Here is a 21,625-nt window from a genome sequence, read left to right on the forward strand (position 1 = left end):
TCTTAGCTTTCACCCAGGAGCAGAGCAGCTATGAGTCACTGAGGGTTCCCCACAGCTGGGTGGGCGAAGTGTCTTAGCTTTCACCCAGGAGCAGAGCAGCTGTGAGTCACTGAGGGTTCCCCACAGCTGGGTGGGCGAAGTGTCTTAGCTTTCACCCAGGAGCAGAGCAGCTGTGAGTCACTGAGGTGATGCAGGAGAGAGAGGCGCGTGGTTATCGCGGCCGCTGCTGAGTCTTTCTGGCTGTTGGACGATTAGGGTCAAGATGAGGCCCAGTCCCTAAACCTGCTAATGTGTGATCCAGGGACCGGCCCCGGCAGCTTGTTTCTTTTTTTTTCCCCGGTACCAGGAATTGAACTCACGACCTTGTGCTTGCCAGGCAGGCACTGTGCCGCTGAGCTAAATCCCCAGCCCCCTGGCAGCTTGTTTCTATCTTGTAGATTTTATTGTCTTGAAAGTGAGACTCCTGAGCACAGGAACTTGTTTTGTTCACCATGGAGGCATCAGTGCACACACCGGCTTCATCCTGCACAGCAGGACAGCCCCGCGCACTGTGCAACACACACACACACATACACCACGGCCGGAAGGCCAACCCCGTCCTCAGGCAGCTGTCTACAGCTCAGCCACCAGCTCTCCCTGAGACTCCTACTGTGTGCTCCACTTCTGTGCTTCCAGACATTAGTACATTTGTTCATTTCATAGACTAAAATTTCAGAGGCAAAAAAGTAAGTTTGAAACTTCCCGCCAGGTGCGGTGGCACACAGCTGGGCACATGCCTGTAATGTCAGCACTCAGGAGGCTGAGGCAGGAGGATCGCTGCAAGTTTGTTCAAGGCCAGCCTGGGCTACAAAGTGAGCTCAAGGCCAGCCTGAACTGCATAGCGAGACCCTGTCTCAGAAAGACCAAAAAAAAAAAAAAAAAAGATGCCATTTTTAGTCTATCAGATTGGCAAAAATAAGAAAGTTCAGTAATACGTTGTATTGGCAATGATGTTAATAGGGAATCTCATTTATTGCTAATTGGTACAACCCCTTTTTAAATTCAACCTGACAATGTCTAACAAAACTTTAAATTCACAAGGCCACTGACTTCACTTTCAGCAATTGTGCATGGGAACCTGACAGCTGCAGTGGGATCATCTGACTAGCAAACAATCTAGACACCCACGTCTCTGCACAATGCAGTGTCACGCTGCTTTAACAAAGACGAAGCCCTGTCATCTTTCCATGCTTGCAGGCAAAGGCGCAGATGTATCGCATGCGGGAAGGACAGTGGCCCCTGACGCCAGGAGCCAGCCTGGTGCTGGTGTCAACTGCAGCCGGGTGACGATGGACGCAGGCCTGGCACCCACAGCAGGGCCTTTCAGTTTCCCGCGGAACGTAAGTTCTCTCAGGACTCGGACATTACACAGGAGGTGTCACCGGGATGAAGAAAGAACCCAGGCCGCTAGGTACTCAGTCACGAGTGTCATTGGGATCACAGAGCACGCACACGTCCCTCGGCACTGATATGCGGCCCTGCTCTCTACATCACAGCTTTAGTCCCGACTCGCTCCTCTCGCCTTGGTCAAGAAATGCCGCCACATCTGGAGAGCACCTAATCCACAGCAAATCCTTGACCTGAAAGTCTTCCCCTAAAAGCAGCCCGCCCAGGGCCCGTCCTGTCTGCTGAGATCCCTGGCAGGCCACGGGGCCCGGTCTTGGCTGGGAGGCGAGGAATAAGCAAGGTGCAAATTACGTTTATAACTAGTGTAAAATCATGTAAAAATGAAAGGATGTGCTTATGTATGCATAGAACTGCACTGGAAAACACCAGGAAACTAGTTAGAAATAGCTGCCTCTTGTGGATCCCTGCCTGAGCAACGTAGTGAATCCCTGTCTAAAAAGAGGGGCATTGCCGGGCGTGGTGGCACACGCCTGTAATCCTGTAATCCCAGCACTTGGGAGGCTGAGGCAGGAGGATCATTGTGAGTTCGAGACCAGCCTGAGCTACAAAGTGAGTTCAAGACCAGCCTGAACGGCATAGTGAAACCCTGTCGGGGCTGGGGATTTAGCTCAGTGGCACAGCGCCTACCTGGCAAGCAGGAGGTCATGAGTTCGATTCCTAGTACCCCAAAAAAACAAAACAAAACGAAAAGAAACCCTGTCTCAAAAAGACAATGAATAGGGGCTGGGATTTAGCTCAGCCGGCACAACGCCTGCCTGCCAAGCACAAGGTCAAGAGTTCAATTCCTGGTACCAGAAAACAAAACAAAACAAAAAAAAAGAGACAATAAATAAAAAATTTAAAAAAATAAAAAGAGGGGCGCTGCTGGGCACGTACTTTAGTGCAAAGGTCCTCAGCTGTTCATTTCCTAGTACTGCAAAAACAAACACACAGAATCAAAACCTAAATAAATAAATAAAATAAAGGTTGACTCCTGATAGGAAAACTAAAGGCTGAGGCAAGGAATTGAGGGAAAGATTTTTCAGTATATAGCTATCATGTTCATAAATTATTTAAAATTTAAAGTAACTTTTTTTTTGGTCTTGCTATCTATTCAGGTTGGCCTCAAACTGCTGGAGAGCCTCTTGCCTCAGCCTCTTGAGTGCTGGGATTATAGCCGTGTACTCCACATGCATGTAATCTCAGCACTGAGGAAGCTGAGGGAGGGGTATCAATTTAAGAGTTCAAGGCCAGCCTGAACTACAAAGCAAGACCTTGTCTCAAGAAACTAAAATAAACGGCAGCTAAGCAGCATGAGGGCTGGGGATATAGCTCAGCGGCACAGCACCTGCCTGCCCAAGTGCAAGGTTGAGTTCAATTCCTGGCACCAAAACAAAAAAAGAAAAATAGCCAGGCATGGTGGCGCAGGCCTGTAATCCCAGCACTGGGAGGCTGAGGCAGGAGGATGGTTGCAAGTTCGAGGCCAGCCTGGGCTACAAAGTGAGCTCAAGGCCAGCCTGAACTGCATATCGAGACCTTATCTGAAAAAGACCAAAAAAAAAAAAAAAAAAAAGCACGAGTGTCACTGTGGAATCAGTAAAGAACGCTGGGACCTTGCCTCGACAGTTGTGCCTGTCAATCACATTCCTGAGCAGTTTCCACTGTGCTGAAGTCCCTCACACTGCATCCTTCTGCCAGTGGCCTCCTCCATCGGCCTTCGTGGAAGAAGGCGTTCTAACTTCATGTACTCGGTCAGGCCTCTTCTCACTGAAGGCTGCTGCCGAGTCTGTGGAAAACCCGCCCAGCACAGGTGGCCTCTTCACGGTGAGACCCGGCGCTTCTGCCTGCGAGAGACATCACGCTGGCTTAGCATCTGTGGACCGTGTAGGGTTCGGTGAGCTGGGGCACGCGTGCCGCAGCAGGCTGCTTGTGTCGCTGAAAGCTCTAAACGGTTCTCCCTCTCTGACAGACCACTGGGAATATCAAGTGATATGTTAATATCACAAAGGTCCGCGCACAGTGGTGCACCCCTATCATCCCAGCACTTGGGAGGCTGAGGCAGGCACATCCCCTGGACAATTTAGCAGTTTAAGGCCAGCCTGGACTATGCAGCAAACTGTCTCAAAAAAGAAAAGCGAACATTTTAAATAAGAAACTGCAATCCAACTTTTGAATGTTTTATTTTTAGTGTTTTTAAACATTTTAATACAACAAAGATATAAAATAATATATATTAGTTAAATCTGAATTTAATTTAGAACCAAGATATTTACTTATGTACAATGCGGTACTGCAAGGTATGCTACCACTCTCCCATCCGAAGTAATACTAGTTTCTCTGCGGACAGGAGCCTTCTGGCAGAACCCTCAGACCCAGACACAGCCGCGGCAGTCCAAGCTCCGCGCGCTTCCCCGCTTCCGCTCCGTTAGAAACACTTCGCTGCTCTAACAAGTCGTGGCTCTCCGCATGGAAACATCTGTACGCGGAACACTCTGAGACTGCGCTGCTGGCTGGTAGGGTCTCTTGGCTGCGTCCGAGCTTGTTCCCCGGACTGCAGCGCGCATAAAGCGCAGCGAGGTCACAGCGCGCCTTCTGCGGCTTCGCCCCACGGCCGAGAGTCCCGCAGCTGGTCCGCAGCAGCATGTATTTTAGAAAGCAGCTTACTGGGCGGTGAGATCATGGCTTACAGACTGCAGCTCTGTGCGCTGAACTTGACACACAGGAATTAGTGACTTGTGAGTCTCTGAAGTAAGTGTTGCTCGCTTGCTGTGAGGTCAGAGGGGAAGAACTCAGAGGGAAGTCAAGACGGAGGAAACAAACCCACACCGACTGGACCTCTCCTGCTCTCACAGGTCACCTCAAGTGTTCCGACCTTTGCTACCTGACAATTCTGCACCACAGCGGCGCAAGGGTAGCTCAGGCTGCACTGCTTCTCCGAGGCAGGGTTTCCCCATGCGCCCAGGCCGGCCTTGAGCTCACCCTGCTCCTGCCTGGGTCCCAGTGCCGGGATCCCAGGCGTGCGCCGCCATGCCCTGCTCAGGATAAACTTTACAGATACCAACTGCCTAATCGGTCAGCTAAAGCTGCCATTAAAACTGACACGCTTTGTTGGCTTTGAAATTGCCTAAATGAAACCAGTATTGTTTTAAAAAGCAAATGGGCTATTCTAAAAGAGAGCTCCTTTCTCTCCAATGGGTGAACACCTGAAGAACTGACAAATGGCTCGACTGTAATGACTCTTAGCATGGGATAATGGCAGCCTCCAAAAAGGCAAATTCATTAATCAGAGTTTCAACAAGACTATGTCTAACATCCTTAAGCGTTTTGGATCCAGAAGCCTTGAAACCGCCTTTTGCTGAGTACAGTCAAAGGAGATTAGCGGTAGGAGTACAACTCTGGAAGTACATGACTGATGCTTTCTGTGTCGACAGTCCTCCAACTGACTGCTTGCCCCCGGCTACGGAAGGACGTGGTTTCTCTGTTCCCCATGTCCACATTACAGAGGTGCTGGGATTCTCAGTCCTAACCCGCAGGCAAGGGCAGCAGGACCGATCACCGCTCTGTCGAGTCTGACGCTGTCAGCGGCCCACACTTTGCCAACTGAGGGGGACTAAGGTCAGGCTCACTGCTATCTGAGGAGGATATTAATACACAGAGCAGCAGAGGGAGGCTGAGTGTTCGCTCCAGCTATTCTGGCCCAGAGAACTATGGAGAGGATACCATGTTGAGAATTCAGCACAGCCAAAAGAAGCTGCCCCAGATCATGCGATGGTAACATCCAACCTGCCATCTTCAAAACCTTACTACCTACCCGCTTCAGCTGCTTCTCAGAAACGCCATCCCGCCTGGTCCTTTAAAAAAAAGGGGGGCAACACTGCTCCAGGGATCAGAGACAATGCCACCTGGACTTCCAACACGAACTCCAGTTTGCGCTCCAAACCCAACCCTCGTGGCTCCCTCTGCAGTAAGCTCTCCAGAAAGCAGGCCTCCCACAAATCTGCGACACCAGAACCTAACTAATGTGGTTTTTAAAAAAAGGTAGCCACAAGGCCTGCAGCTTCTCTACCCCGTAACATTCACACCCAAATGTAAACATAAAGTCTATCTTCACTACAGTTAGGCTTTTATATTTTTTTTTGGTACAGGGAATTGAACTCAGGACCTTGCACTTGCCAAGCAGGAGCTTATGCCACTGAGCTATATCCCCGGCCCCAGTTAGGCTTTTAATAAGGAAAAAAAGCACAAAGACAAAAATTCGGGAAATTCCTGGACAAAACAAAAATGACTAAAATATGGATTCTGTGTCTGTAAATGACTGAAATAATTCTGTCTCAGAGATTTCCAAAAAAGGTCTGGAGATGATTAATTTATGTAAACAGTGCCTTGCAATAGTGACAACAATAAATTATAAATCTAGCTTACTTTTTTCTCAAAAGAAAGGAGCAAATGCAAACTTGAAAAGTGATTTTACGATTCTCACTGCAGTCTGTTTAGGCACTCTCCTTGTCAAAAGCTCTGCAAATTTAGTTGCCATTATATTTTTCTAGCTTTTCCTACGATGCAATCCATTGAAGGAAAGAAGATATTTACTACTAATGGTTATTTAACATTTTAAAATTAATCTTGCCACAGACTTTTTTGGAACATGGTACCAAAAGCCAAAATCAGTCTCTCGTGGGCTTAATTCTAACCCTGTTCTGTCATTTGAGAGAAAACACAAGTCAGTAAAGTCTTTTGACCTCAAAGGTCAAACCAATCCAGGGAGCATAGGAAACAACCTTCGTCCCTTGTGATTATGCAATTTCTTTTGATAACATGCTGGTATTTCTGCCTCTAGCACGTAACAGAACCAACAATTTAAGATACTATAAGATTCTGAATATAAGATTTAAAAGCACAATAACATCTGAATTGCCTGGCATCATTTCTCAAGTAAGAAATAAATTATGTCCAGAGCAGACTCCCAATTTGGGTCACTCAGCACTGGCTGAAGCATCTTCCCATACTGTTCCTCTCCTATCCAACTCATTCAGGCTCCTCTGTAGCTTATACAGGAGTAGAAGATGACTTGAAGTGCAAAAAATACTTCCCCTAGGCAAGGAAGAAGCAGGCTTCTCCTGTGACCTAATTTTAGGCCTCAGAACGCCAGCACCTCCACTAACTCACTCCTGGTTAGAAATGGAATGCAACAACTACACAGTGGATATTCTAAACAGCTAAGTTCATCAGTTGGGGTCAGTTTCCAATGGCACAACCTGCTATGTCATACTGCTATGTAAAAAAATCTTTAAAAATAAAGTGACAAATGTTCTCACAGAGATGAAGTTACTTAAGATATTAAATTCCTAGTGTTGTGAGCGGCAGCTAAGCTGTATCATCTCCTGACCGGCAAATGAAGACTACACAGAAAGAATGTATGTACACACTTGTTTTTACAAGTAAAAAGCAGCACAGCTTTTTTGTGTATCCTAACATGTCTCATACTGCTCACCGATGACCAAGAAAGAAATTGCAAAAATTTAAACGTTAACACTATTCCCACAACTTGTTATTCATTTCTTTTCTCTGCATGCGTACTTCCCTACTTACTGCCATGAGAACTTAACATCTGGTAAGACACTCCTCTTTGTTTTTTTTTGTTTGTTTGTTTGTTTTTTTCTGGTACCGGGAATCAAACTCACAACCTCACGCTTGCAGGCAGGCGCTGCGCCGCTGAGCTAAATCCCCAGCTCCAAGACACTCCTATTTGGCGCACTGAAGAATATCGCTTGAAGTATTAAACTGGGCTGTCATCCGTCTAACAATGACAGCGCAGAGTTACTCCAGGTACCTATACCACTACAATTATTCAGTATTTTTATAAATGCTGCCAGAGTTCCCTCAAGAGCACTTGCCGACCTTCGTTTCGAACCCTCACAGCAAGATCCGAGCTGCATTTTTGTTACATCTTTGGTGAGAAATGCCAGCCCTGCACTCACACCCATGAGAAGGCCTGGGACCCCTCCTCAGCACGGTCACCTCTGGGACGGCCGGCTTCGTTCCCATCTCAGGCATGGTATACGCTCAGCGTCCTTTCTTAAAGATAATTCAGAAAGCAAAACATATTCGTCAATAAAACAAATCACTTTCCAGACACACACAGAGATTAGTCCAAAGAACAAGTATTGCTCACTCAGTACAGTTTTATCTTTTAAAGATAAGGAGCTTCAAAAAATATCATTTCTTAACTAGAGCACTGCTAGAAATTCATAAAATTCCTTCAACCAGCAAACTGCTTATGCCGATTTGCTTAGGTTCAATAAATAAATACTTAACGGTAAGAGGCCACAGCCTGACTTCAATCAAATATTTGAATCTTCTTAAAATGGGGGTGCAGAAAACCTATACTTAAGCTTTCTGTTCAAACAGCTAGGTAAGGATTCTTCATTGTTCTTTCTTGCTTTTTACAGCCGTACCCTTGCTCAGAACGGGAACTCTGTCAATGTGTAAGTCAAAATGCAACACATCCAGGAACAACCTAACAAGAGAAAGCAAAGTTATTCAACAACTACTGTATACTTAGTCACAGACTCATTACAAAGATAACATCATCCAATCAGTCTTTTCATTACTGCTGGTTTTGCAAACGGCCAACAATATTCATTAGGTACTGTGCCGTTAACATTGCACTCGAAGAAAGAAAACATGGGAAACCAAATCCGCGCTCTCCGGCTCTGGTGATAGGCCCTGGTGTTGGCCAGAGTGTGGTAGTACAGGAAGAGCCGCGTTGTGATGTAGAAGGCAATGAAGACGTCGATGGAGTAATGTTCATGGGCAGCCAGGATGAAGAAGATCCCAAAGAGGTTGAGAACCCAAGACAAGGTGTGCAAGAAATTCCAGCTCCTTGGTGTATCTAGGAAAAGGACAGAAAGGTCATTTTAAAACCACATTCCTTCCAAGGCCTCTCAGTCACATGTGTCTGGGGTCAAGATTCTTCGCGCATTAGTCACAGACTTCACATCCTCCCCACGGCCTCTTCTGTAGGAGCTACAGAACATGCACAGCCGCACCAAAGAGATACTCACATTCAGTGACGAAGAAATTCAGCATAGTTAGGACGACCGTGTGGCCACTGAACATGTAATCTCCGCAGGTGTGAACGCCAGTCAGGGTCATTCCGAAGCCACTCCAAATGGCAAAGGCCCGACGTAGTTTCTCCCACACACTGCCATAGATCTATAAAAAAAAAGCTATGAATTAGTGCTTCCAGTGCTTAGAAAGTTAAGAGCTTCCTAACATCCATTCCTATAGAAATTTAAATGAGGAATGAGTCAGAAATAAGAATTTCAAGCAGACCTCAAGAACGGGTGGTTAGCCGGGCGTGGTGGTGCATGCCTGTAATCCCAGCACTCAGGAGGCAGAGACAGGAGGATTGCTTTGAGTTCGAGGCCAGTCTGGGCTACATAGTGAGCTCAAGGCCAGCCCAAACTACACAGTGAGATCTTGTCTCAAAAAAAAAAAAAAAGCACAGGTTGTTAGCCAGGCATGATGGGGGACACCTGAAATCTCCGCACAGGGTGTGCACACGTGCGCTGAGGCAGGAGGACGGATGTGAGTTTGAGGCCAGTCTGAGCTACACAGTGAGTTTAAGCCCAGCCTGAACTACAAAGCGAGACTGTCTCAAAACAACAAAACAAAAGAAAACAAACACACAACAACAAAACAGGCATGGTTAAAAGATTAGCTATACTAAAAATATTTGGCAAGTAAATGGAATCACTATTTCAAACTCCTTTACAACAGTGCTTTTATAATGAAAAGGTCACTCTAAGACAAAAACATCTCCAAATTTTTAACCCTCTACCGCAGTAGTATTTGCTTGCTTATTCCCATTAAAAACAGGCTGCGACAGAGATCCAAGTCTACCACTCAACATTCACTCCTCCGTTCCTCACTGTAACTTCCAGAAAGGCGAACGCATTAATGTGGCCACGAACTCAGCCAGAATCCGGTCTGCTCCCCAGCCTCCCTTCGCGGCCGGTGTGGCCGGGCAGCTGAGCCCCGCACAGTGAGGTGCAAGCGGAGTGAAAAGGACTCATGGGCAGCTGGTATGATTTTAACACGGAGTGTCCCCCAAAGACTCATGCAACCAGGCCTTGGTCCCCTCTGCCACAGCGCTCAGAGGTGGGGCCGAGGAAATAACTGGACCCTAAGGGCTTTAACATCACCCCTGAGGGCGGAGTGGGGTGCGATCCTGAGGGGCAAGGGCGTGGGAGTCGTTGGGGGGGCCTTGAGACTGTAGGGGCCCTTTCTCACCCTCTGCTTCCTGGCTGCTGTGGAGGGCGGAGCAGCTTTTCTCCGCGCACCTTTCTGCCTCACCACAGGCAGAAAAGCACTGTGGCCAGTCAGCATGGGCGGCAACCGTGAGCACCAACTTTTCTCCTTTAAACTGTTTTTCCAGGGTGTTTGTTCACCATGAGGAGCAGCTGACCAACGCAGAAGGCTGTTCATAGAGAAAACAGCTCGGGAGGCCTTCCCACCACTACTACTCCTTTTAGCCTCAGGCACGGTAACTGAAGTCCCAGCAGCCAGCGAGGACCACAAAGTGGCCTCAAGGACGCAGGCTAAGGGTTTAAATAGCAGAGCTGCCGGGCGTTGTGGCACAAACCTGCAAACCCAGCACTGGGGAGGCTGAGGCAGGACTGCTGCGACTTCAAGGCCAGCCTGAACTGCACAGCAAAACCCTGCCTTCCCCACCCCCAAAAAAAGCAGAGCCACAGAACAAAGGATTTCACCATGGGCCCACCATGGCTTTGGTTCTTTGTTTATTTGGGATTTTTTTTTTGGTACCAGGAATCAAACTCAGGGCCTCTTGCTTGCCCGGCCGTTGCTGTGCCTGTTTATTTATTCCCAGCCCTGTTTATCTGTTTAATTGTTTTTGTAGTCCAAGCTAGCCTTGAACTCACTATGTAGCCCAGGTTGGTCTTAAACTTGCAGTGATCTTCCAGTCTCCGGCCTCCCAAGTGCTGGGATCACAGGTGTGTACCACCACGTCCAGCCACAATTTTTTTTTTTTTTTTTTTGGTCTTTTTGAGACAGGCTCTCACTATGCAGTTCAGGCTGGCCTTGAGCTCATTTTGTAGCCCAGGCTGTTCTTGAACTCGCAAAAATCCTCCTGCCTCAGCCTCCCGAGTGCTGGGATTACAAGCGAGCGCCACCACGCCCGGCTTTTGTTCTTTTTTTGATGTACTCTTAAGTAAAAAAAAAAAAAAAATCTTGTAGAGAAGAGACTGCTAGGAGGATGTCTTAGGCAAGGACAGAGAACATGATGCCAGTCAAAAGAAAGCAAGTCCCTTAGCTGGGTGCGGTGGTGCATCTCTGTTACCCCAGCACTCACTATGAGATCAAGGCCAGCCTGGGCTACACCGTGAGACCCTGTCTCAAAAAGCTAAAAAGAAAGCAATTCCCAATGACTCAAGTTTGCCCCACCTTTCCATCCTAAATTTCTCATGTCTTCTTCCAGAAAAATCAAAGCAGAATGAGCAGTACGCTGAGTAGAGAAGGTGTTAAACTTGCTTTAAGTGTTCCTAAACTCCCAAAACAAGCTTGTTCTTGGATCTGTCCCTATGCCACCTGTTTCTGGGAATGCAATTTCAAGCAATTAATTTATTATAATGAAAATGCTTTATGGAGTTCAGTGCAAGGGATCTGACTGCTATTTACTATCTCCCTTTCTATTTTTAAAGATTGCTACAAATAATATGGGTCAATAAGTAGGCTATCTTTCAATTCAAAGCAATTAACAGTATTCAGGGCAGATCTGAACAGAAATATCCATATATAACTGACTGATAATGGAAAACAGCCATCGGGGACAGAGCAAGCCCGCACAGCACAGGCGGCATCTAAGCTGTCTGCAGCACTATACACACAGCCGTCCTTCGCCTCGGCAGCCGTCTCACAATTCAGTGACATCAATTCTCTTGTCCATGTAACAAGCTTTGTGGGAGAGTAAAATGCCTTTCCCCAAATATACTTCTCTGGCAGTTTTGGAATTGGTTATTTAGAGAATCACAGACAGAAAATAGCTCTGAAATTATGTCCTGCGCAAAATACATTAAAGGCTTAAATATATTTTAAAAAAAGACTATAAATGCACAGGATTAGCGTTGTTAATCAGAACGGCAGCGACTCACAGGCTGATGACAAGCATGAGGATGAGTGGGGAAGCTGACATGCGTATTCCTTAGCTGTAAAAAACTAGCCTTTTTTCCTCTAAAAGATCAATTCTTTCATTAGACATTTCCACCTACAAAGGTATGCAACACTGTAGTCTTTGTCAAAAGGATGTCTATAATTGCTGTGGCACATGACACAGCTCAGGTTGACCTCACTGGCTTCGAATTTGCAGTGGTCCTCTTGCCTCAGCCTCCTGAGTACTGGGATTATGGGCGTGTACCTCCATGCCCAGCTTCGAGGATTGTTTTTTATCCAATGTTTTTCAGTGATGAACACAGTATGCCTGGAAACAAAAAGTAAATACAACCGAATCCTCAATGTCATCCTTTAAAAATAAAAATTATTTAGAAAATGGAAAGTGTCTACTTAAGAGGCTGAGGCAGAAGACTGCAAGCTCAGGCCATCCTGGGCTACACAGAAGACCCTACCTCAGAATAACACATACATTAAAAACGGGTGTGTTGGAGTTGGGGATGTGACTCAGCGGTAAAGCACCCCAGGTTCTATCCTGATACTGCAGAAAACAAACAAAAAAAAGACAGTGGACAGTACATCTCTGTTTAAGCAAATGGGCAATAAACTAGTGTCCTCAAGTGGGCATTTCCGGAATGCGTAACAATTCTCAAGTAATTTTTAAAACTGTCTCCTATGTGTGCATAGTGCTGCGAATCACATACAAGGCTTCGCGTGCTAGGCTAGCGCTCTACCACTGAGCTACATCCCCAGCCCTGTATTATGTCACTGTGGATGTGCGTATGTCTTAATCCCGTAGCTCTGCTTCCAACAGTTTATCTGAAGGAAAGACTCAAATACGCACAAAGTGCAAACACACAGGGCAAAATGGCAGAGTGACGGTTGGCGGCGGAGTACAGCCTCCTCAGAACCCGGAATCCAGACACCGGGAAAACAACACCTGAGCAAAGGAAAAGGAAGAAGAAAGAGCTCCAAGAATCAAGAAAGAGCCAACAGGAAAGCTGGAACCACAGAGAGCTGCGGAAACTGAAGACAGCAGGAAGCAGAGGGCTAAGCAGTCTGCGCGGCTCGCGGCTCGGGGAGGAGCCGGGTCTCCACCCCCGTGTGCAAGGGCGGCCCGGGCGGCCCGGGCGGCCCGGGCGGCGGGCCCGGGAGAACACCACGCCAGCAGTGCGGCCCCAAGAAAAGCCCAGTGCCGCTCCGCTGGAGCACCGTGCGGGGCTTTACTGTGAAAGCGACTCCCTCCCGCGGCAGGCGGGGCTGCAGCAGAGACCCACGGCAGCGCGCCACGCAGGGGGCTGCTGCAGCAGGGGCCGTCTGGGCGAGGGGCTGACTGCTCCGGGAATCAGAGCCACACTTCAGGGCTGTCGGGGTCACCGACCACCGTGATGGGTGGGAGACGACAGACACAGCCCCACACAGAGGCAGAGGGCTGCTCACGCCGGCCCCGCCCCGCCAGGCCAGGAAAGATACAGTGGTTCCGCGCTCCGCAGAGGTCAGGCCGGTCACAGGGCTGGGTCTGAAAGTGCTGAGGCGCTAAGTCCAGCGGGCCCCTTGACACCCGTTCCACCCAACACGGTATCACGGTGAGCTGCCCGCTTTCTCCACTGCCAGCGCGGTCAGGAGAACCCCTCGGCTCGGACTCTGAACACCTCCCGCGGGGCGTGGGCACGGGCACCTCTGGAGCCAGCGGGTGCCTCATGAGCCCACAGGCCGCAAGGTGAGGCCGCAACAGAAACAACCTGGGCTGCCCAGGGCTGCTGCGCAGGCCTCAGGCAGAAACCACACACTGGCTGCTCCTGCCAACAAGAACGCTGAGGCAGGACTCAGCCTCCAACAGCAGCGCGCGTGTGGAAACTAGAGGGACTCGCTGTCCCTCTCCATACCTGCGGGTTCTGAGACCGCAGGCCCTGCAAATACAGCAGTCCTCCACGCAGAGGATCTTTGGGATTCATTTTTGGGGTGGTTTTTTTTTTCCTTTGCTTTTTTCTTTTTTCCTTTTTGCTCTTTGTTTCATTCTTTTTCTAATTTTCTTTTCCTTTTTTCTGTTACTTCTAGTGTATTCTACTACCTTCTTTTTTTTTTGAAACAAGGTCTCATTAGGTAGCAGGCTTGAACTCAAGGAGATCTTCCTGCCTCAACCTCCCAAGTGATAGGATTACAGATGTGTGCCATCATGCTGGGCTTCCACTAACTTTATTTTGTTCTTTTATTGGGTTTGACTGACTGATTGATTGATTTAGAGGTAGCATCTCACTAAGTAGTTCAAGCTACCCTCAAGCTCACTAGATAGCCCAGGCTGGCCTCAAACTCACAGCAGTTCTCCTGCCTCAGCCTCCCAAGCGCTGGAATTACAGGTGTGTGACACTATGCCCAAATAGATTATTTCACATTTCTCTGTTCCTCCTTCTCTTTTTCGAATTTTACTTATTTCATTTTTCCCTTTCCCCACCACCTCCATTCTATTATTACTATTAAACCTTACTAATTTTTCAGATATTTAGTTGACTAAATGCTACTACAACTGAATTCCTTTCTATTGTTAATGATACAGTTGTCGCTTTTAGTAGACAATTACTCTATGTCAGTATTTGGTTTGTCTTTGTGTCTGTCTACATTATTACTGCAGATCTCCTTTCTATTGATAAGGGAGGTATAGCTGCAGCTTTTACTGCTCCTTAAGGTATGTCCCTATCTGGTTTGTCTCCAACTCTATCATTACTCCTGATTTCTTGGCTACTGCCAATGGTGGCATAGCTGTTTCTGTTAATTGGTTTTTACCGTATGCCAATATCTGGTCTATCCTGTGCCAGCATTACCGCAGTTCTGAGGCAGGAGGATCACTGCAAATTCAAGACTAGCCCGGACTACATCGTGAATTCAAGACCAGCCTGAACTGCAAAGCGAGACCTTGTCTCAAAAAGCCAAGAAAAATAATTATCGCAGTTTGTTTTCTTCTCTCTCTGAGGTACTGGAGAGCGAGTGTCCAGAAGACCCTCAAGTATTACACTGAGTAGGGTGAAGAGGGGTATAAACACCAAAATATAACCAGACACAGGACATATCACAGGGAGACAGGTTATAATTGAAGAGATCTACATTGTAGGCACAGTTTTTCTACCCTAACTGATCTCCAACCTCCAGCACAAAAATAATAGAAATATACGAAAGCAAGGCAGTAAGATGCCTCCAAAACCCTCAGCCTCTCAAACACTAGTCTCAAGGATACTGAAGTAGTGGAAAACACAGGCAAAGAACTCAAAAAACCACATGGTCAAAATGTTTGAAAAGCTCAAAGGACAGACACACAAGTAATTTCAGAAGATATTTAGCAAGCTTAAAGAGAGTTTTGGCCAGGGATATAGCTCAGCGGCACAGCACCTGCCTAACAAGCACAAGGTCCTGAGTTCGAACCCCGAAACAAAAAAAGTTAAAGAGAATTTTATTAAACAGATGAAAGGATTTTACTAATAAAATGCTAGACAAACTTCAAGAAACAAAAACAATAAACTAATTGGGTTAAAAAAGACAATACAGGGGCTGGGGATTTAGCTCAGCGGCACAGTGCCTGCCTGGCAAGGGTGAGGTCGTGAGTTCGATTCCCGGTACCAGAAAAAAACAAAACAAAACAAAAAAGACAATACAAGATATGAATAACCAGTCTGGTAAAGAACCAGAAATTATGAAAAGAAAGCAAGCAGAAATACAAGATATGAAAAACTCAATAAAAAGCATAGCAGCAGATTCAACCAAAATGAAGACAGATTATCAGAAACAGAGGACAAGGTGGATACAGTAGACTGTATTTCTATGATACCTTAAAAATGACAAGTCAGTACACAAGCTATATCCAACAGCTACTACACGACCCCCCAAAACCAACTTTCTCAAAGGAGTCAACCTTACTGGAATAAAGGAACAATTAGCAAATGACTCCAAAGGGAAAAAAAAATTATTCACTGAAATAATAGCAGAAAATCTTCCAAGTCTGAGGAAATAATTCAACATTCAAGTGCAAAAGGCATATAGACCCCAGAGTCACAACCAGAAAAGAATTTCTCCATGACACACCATAATCAAAATTCCAGGAATTCAACAAAAGGAAAGACTACCAAAAGCTGCTAGAGAAAAGCTGCAAGTTACTTATGAAGAGTCTATCGAGTTACAGTGTTGTCTCAGCACAAGCCTTAAAGGCCAAGAGACCTTGAAGCAAAGTATTTCAAGCCCTAAAAGAAAACAAATACCCGCTCAGATTCCTATATCCTACAAAACCCGCTTTCAAAACTACGTTAAAACTTTCCATGATAAATGCTACAGAAACACATAATTGTTAAACCAGCACTACAAAAAACTCCAGGGAATTCTAGACAGAGACAGGGAGGCCACCAGTACCAAAGAGGCCAAAAGGGAAGTAGTTAAACAAACGGAAAAACAAAGCAGAACAAAACAAAGGAATCAGTACTAGAAAACTAATGTAATGATAAGATTCAATAAGCACCTTACAATAATGGCTATGAATGTCAAGGGTCTTAACCCCTCAGTCAAAAAACAGACTGGCAGATTGGATCAAAAAACAAAATCCAACTATATCCCGCTTACAGGTAACACATCTCATCCAAAGGGAAGTGCAGAGAGTTAAAGGTGAAAGAACGGAAAATGATACTCCACGCAAGTGGAGCTCAAAAGCAAGCAGGAGTACCTATCTTATTTTCAGACGGAGCAGCCTTCAAGCCAAAGCTGATCAGAAGTGACAAAGATGGCCACTACGTAGTGGCAAAGGAACAACTCAAAAGGAAGCAATAACAGTTATAAACACCTATGCACCAAACGCCAGTGTGCCCAATTTCATGAAACAAAACTTCTGCACATATAGGAACAGAGAGACACCACAACAACTGTACTTCAACGTCCCACTCTCAGTTAGACAGGTCAACCAGGAAAAGAATTAACACAAATATCGGCGTTAAACCACAACCCTGAACAAGGGGACTTATCGAAGGTCTACAGAGTGTTTCCTCTCACAACAACAGAATACACATTTTTCTCAGTGACGCACAGAAGTTTTTCCAAAACAGACAGAAAGCTTGTCTAGATAAATACAAGAACTGAAACAACCAACATCACACGATCGGATCACAGTGGAATGAAGCTAGAAATTAGTAGCAAAAGAAACCACAGAAATGACATGAACACATGAACACTAATGAATAATCAATGGATCCCAGAAGGGACCAGCAAAGAAATGAAAATGTTCCCCAAGTAAAATGACAGTGGAATCATAGTACCGTGATACATGCATATTCATGTTTAGAGCAGCAAATTCACAACAGCTAGCTCTTGGAAATGACCTATATGTCCACCAACAGAAGAGTGGATCTTTAAAAATGGTACATATAAGCTGGGCATGGTGGCACATATCTGTAATCCCAGCACTCAGGAGGCTGAGGCAGGAGGATCATTGTGAGTTCAAGACCAGCCTGGGCTACAAAGTAAGCTCAAGGCCAGCCTGAACTGCATAGCGAGACCCTGTCTCAAAAAGACAAAAAATACAGAGTCCTACTCAGTCGTGAGAAGGATAAATTTCTTTCTTTCTTTTTTTTTCTGTTTTTGAGACCGGGTCTTGCTCTGCAGTTCAGGCTGGCCTTAAACTCAGTTTGTAGCCCAGGCTGGCCTTGAACTCCCAGCGATCCTCCTGCCTCAGCCTCCCAAGTGCTGGGATTACAGGCGTGCACCACCACGCCCAGCTTGAGAAGGACAATTTTTTTTTTTTTTGGGATACTGGGAATCGAACTCGGGACCTTGTGCTTGCTAGGCAGGCGCTGTGCCGCTGAGCCATATCCCTGGCCTGAGTAGGACAGCTATGAGTCATTTGTAAAAAATGGAAGGGAAGCACCTTGAGACCATAATGCTAAGCGAAATAAATCAGACACAAAAGTGAAACAGTACACGCTTTCTTTTACTTGAGAAACCCAAAGTATAAATAATTTAAAGAGCAAAGTAAAAGATAACAGGAAACAAGGAGGCAGACAATCTGCAGAAGTGAAGAGGATCTAGACATGGAGGGAGGGGAAAAGGAGGAGAGAAGAATGTGAAATAAAAAGGACTAAGATGCAATATGTATATATACAAACTCCCCAAGATGAATGAATGTATTATGTATCACAAATATGTACTAATAAAAAAAGAGAATGAAGAAAAGAAAAAGTACAAACACATATATCTAGCACTGTTTATAAATAATAAGATTTGGAAACAACTAAAATGTATAACATTTGGAGACCTGAGAGCCACACAACAGAACACCATGCAATTGTTAAAGAGATGAATATAGTTACACATGTTATTAACAAAGTAAAAAACATTAAATAAGAAATAGGATAAAGAATAGCATCTACAGTAAAATCCTTTCATTCTGTGAGCATGTAGGAACTCTGTTTAGAGATGGTGTTGTAGCTGGGCCTGATGGCGCAAGCCTGTGATCCTAACACTCACAGGCTCAATGTGAGTTCGAGGCCACCCTGGGCTACATAGTGAATTCAGGCCAACCTGGACTATATACAGCAAGCCCCTATGTAAAAAGCAAAACAAACAAACAGAAAGAAGTGGTGTTGTAACCGTGACTTAGGTGCTGGGCCTGCAGATGCCCTACTGGTAACTAAAAGCAGGACAAACTTGGCATCTCTATGTTTATTTTTGTTTGTTTTTTAAATGTCTCATTTATTATCTTAAAACTTTGTTTCAGAGCCCTGCTCAGGTCTTCACAAAGACATGTTAGTCACTGAAGGAGTTTCTTCCTTTTTTTTGGTACCGGAAATCGAACATTCAGGACTTTGCACTTGCCAGGCAGGCATTTGTGCCGCTGAGCTATATCCCCGGCCTGAAGGAGTTTCTGTAGTACAAGTTCATTAGCCCTAAATTTACCTAGCCCAGTGGTAGTAGGGCTGCATGCATAAACTCTCTTTTGGCACAAGACCCAAGTTGCCCCAATAGCCAAACATTGGATATTCAGGTTTAATTGCAGTACTGGCACTTTGCAAAAAATAAGTAGGCTTTGGGTTGCAATTGGGGCACTTGGTCTCCAAAAGGCTCGCCATCACTAGCCCAGCCTATCTCATCCACTTTCAAGACTGAAGACACCAAAACAAGAGTAAATTATTTTCACGATTTTTAGGGAAACCCAATTGCTAGCTCTTACAATGTCCAGTTCCTTCTTGTTTTGTTTGTTTGTTTTCTTTTTTGAGATAGGGTCTCCCTATGCAGTTCAGGCTGGATTTGAACTCACTATGTAGCCCAGGCTAGCCTCAAACTGGCAGCAATCCTCCTCTCTCAGCCTCCCCAGCAGTGGGATTACAGGTGTGCACTACCACGCCCAGCTACAATATCCAGTTCTTAAAAGTTTCCCATCATTGTTCTAAACATGAAGTCACCTTGGATTCCAAGAAAAGCAGAGCCTCACAGAGCACCTCATGATGAGGTCACACCCTCCCCCACCAAGTAGGAGAAATTGTCTCACAACAGACAACAGGAACCAAAACTGTCCCCCACCCAACTGGCCACTAGCAGAGTCTGTCATCTCGTGACTACTAGGGGTGATGGATCTCCAAGAACCTTGCAGAACCAGTCCCGAGATAGCAATCTAATAACTAGACCATGCCCTGACCGGGATTACCTATGATGCCAGCCACGCCAACCCCAGTCCTCGCCTTTGCTTCCCTTCCCATTAAACCCCAAAGCTCTCCTCAGTCCCTTCAGATCTCGAGCCCCCATCGAGCTTCCCAGCATGGCCACGCTGATTCTAGCTCCTTTCCTGCCCTCTGCCACAGCTGTCTCCACGACTGGTGCTCTGGGACGCGTGTCCAGGCCAAGTCCACCAGGTCCCCAGGAACTGGGCTTTTGCTTTTAAACTCCAGCAAGAGTCTTAACATATTTTGATTTTTTTTACAATAAGCTTATATAAATTTGTAATTAGAAAAAACCATTTTTCCCTTTTGTCAACAATAAAAAAATCCGAAACAGCTTTTGCCTTTAAAGTAAAATAAAGTATTTCCTTTATAGTAAATCTGAAGTCGTATGAGCCAGCTCCCTTTTCTTACAACTCAGCCTAAACACTCCTGTTATCTGGAGGCTCGTCACCCTTCCGCTCAAGGGTAACACTTTCTGCTCTTGATCTCCTTGGGCTGCTTAATCTCTCTAGTTATGTGTCAGCTATTTATACTGCAGAAAAGGAACTAACACCTAATTTTGTTTTACAAGAAACATTAAAATAACAGAGTTGTGAAAATATATACTTGAATATTTAGAAATACAGAACCAACACATGAAGACTTAGAAACGTAGGAAAACAAATTCTTTTGTCAAAATTTAGTCAGTTGCAACAACCAATTTCATGTATCAATAGGTGATTTTTTTAAAGTCTCAAAACATTTTTTGTTTGTTTGTTTGTTTTCCGGTACTGGGAATCGAACTCACGACCTCACACTTGCCAGGCAGGCCCTGTGCCGCTCAGCTAAATCCCCAGCCCCTGAAACAATTTTTTTTGAGACAGGGTCTTGCTATGTAGCTCAGCCTGGCCATGAACTCACTATGATCCTCCTGCCTCAGCCTCCCAAGTGCCAGGATTACAGGTGTGCACCACTGTGCTTGGCTCTCAAAACATTTTTCTAAAAAAGTAATTCATAATTTTTTTTGTTCCTGTCAGTGTAATTTCTTTCTCCTCTCTCAGTTTAACCAGAAGAAGCACGTCTACTGTATACCAAAACAAGAAGGTACAAATATAACACAAAAACAAGAAACCCATCATTATTCTACATATCCCAGGAAGGGCAGAGAGTTCCGGGTGCTCCATTTTATGGGCGATTCTTAAAAGGGGGTGCTGAGGGCAATGCTGAAACCAGACCCTGACAGATAAGGACATAAAGATGCCGAGGACTGTGGGAAAGGGAAAGCATTGGGGAAAAGACAACTGAGAGTAAATTCTTTCCATAGCTGGAAAAACACAGCTCCAGAGCACAGCGCTCCTATCGCTGATTAGAAACAACCAGGAGACCAAAGCCCGTCTCACGAAAGACCATTACTGAATTATCTCTAGAGGGTTATTCAGACAGCAAGAAGCACATCTCAAGGGCAAAGGCAAAACCTTAGCCCTACCACACGTACTGTGCCACGCACTAAACAGGCGCAAGAGGAGCAGCGGAGACACAGAGGCCATGGGCTACCTTTCCAGTGCACTGCAGGTGCTGTCCCGGCACGGACAGGGAGGTCACAAACATGGTAAAGCAGCGAAGCAAGAAGACAGTGCCCATCAGGCTACAGAGCCTTCGCAGAAGGATTGACCTGTGAACAGAGCGACCAAAGAGGGCAAGATCAGAAGAAAACATACTAAAAACCCCAGGCATCAAACCCCTACCTAAAGGGAAAGCAAGCAGAAAAACCACTAGACTTCTGGAAAAATGTGGGAATCTTTGATGCCACCCTAAGGCACCATTATCCAATCAGCAGAATCCTGCAGTGACTGAAATGTTCTACAGCTACACTGTCCAAGATGATACCCACATGTGGCTTTCATAACGAGGAACTAAATTTAACATTTATTTTTAACACTAATTTAAATTTCAATCACCACATGTGGCTACTGCCTGCCACACTGCACAATCCATACATAAATTAGATTCTAAAAACATCAGGCAGATAGATCAGTGACAAAATACAGCTCGAAGAGTTATGAAAGATGGAAATAATACCTGTAAGCTTAGTGCTATTACTCATAAACCGTTCATGGCTCAGAATTATAAGGAAAGTTACCTAAGAGTCTAGAATTTTTTTGCTCATTGAAACAATTGGTTAGCTGGGTGTGGTGGCGCATACTTGTAATCCCAGCATTCAGGAGGCTCAGGCAAAAGGATCTTTGCGAGTCTGAGGCCAGCCTAAACTGTATAGTGAAACCCTATCTCAAAAAGACAAACAAAAAGCCAAATTGGTTAATGACAGTAGCTAGTTCTAAAATATTAAT

General features: G+C 45.6%; 1 protein-coding gene across 1 annotated transcript in view; it reads right to left on the reverse strand.

The window, feature by feature from the left end:
- Positions 1-3,586: 3,586 nt before the first annotated feature.
- The window catches only part of Samd8 (sterile alpha motif domain containing 8), a gene marked incomplete at its 5' end in the record, with an annotated part of 68,287 nt that continues 50,248 nt past the window's right edge, over positions 3,587-21,625 (reverse strand). Inside the window, 3 exon segments of the mRNA XM_005389922.2 lie at positions 3,587-8,317; positions 8,490-8,640; positions 20,832-20,949. Coding sequence (XP_005389979.2) covers positions 8,013-8,317; positions 8,490-8,640; positions 20,832-20,949 — 574 coding nt within the window.

Source organism: Chinchilla lanigera, unplaced genomic scaffold (genome assembly GCF_000276665.1).
Source record: "Chinchilla lanigera isolate Chin_1 unplaced genomic scaffold, ChiLan1.0 scaffold00036, whole genome shotgun sequence".
Classification (NCBI taxonomy): Eukaryota; Metazoa; Chordata; class Mammalia; order Rodentia; family Chinchillidae; genus Chinchilla; species Chinchilla lanigera.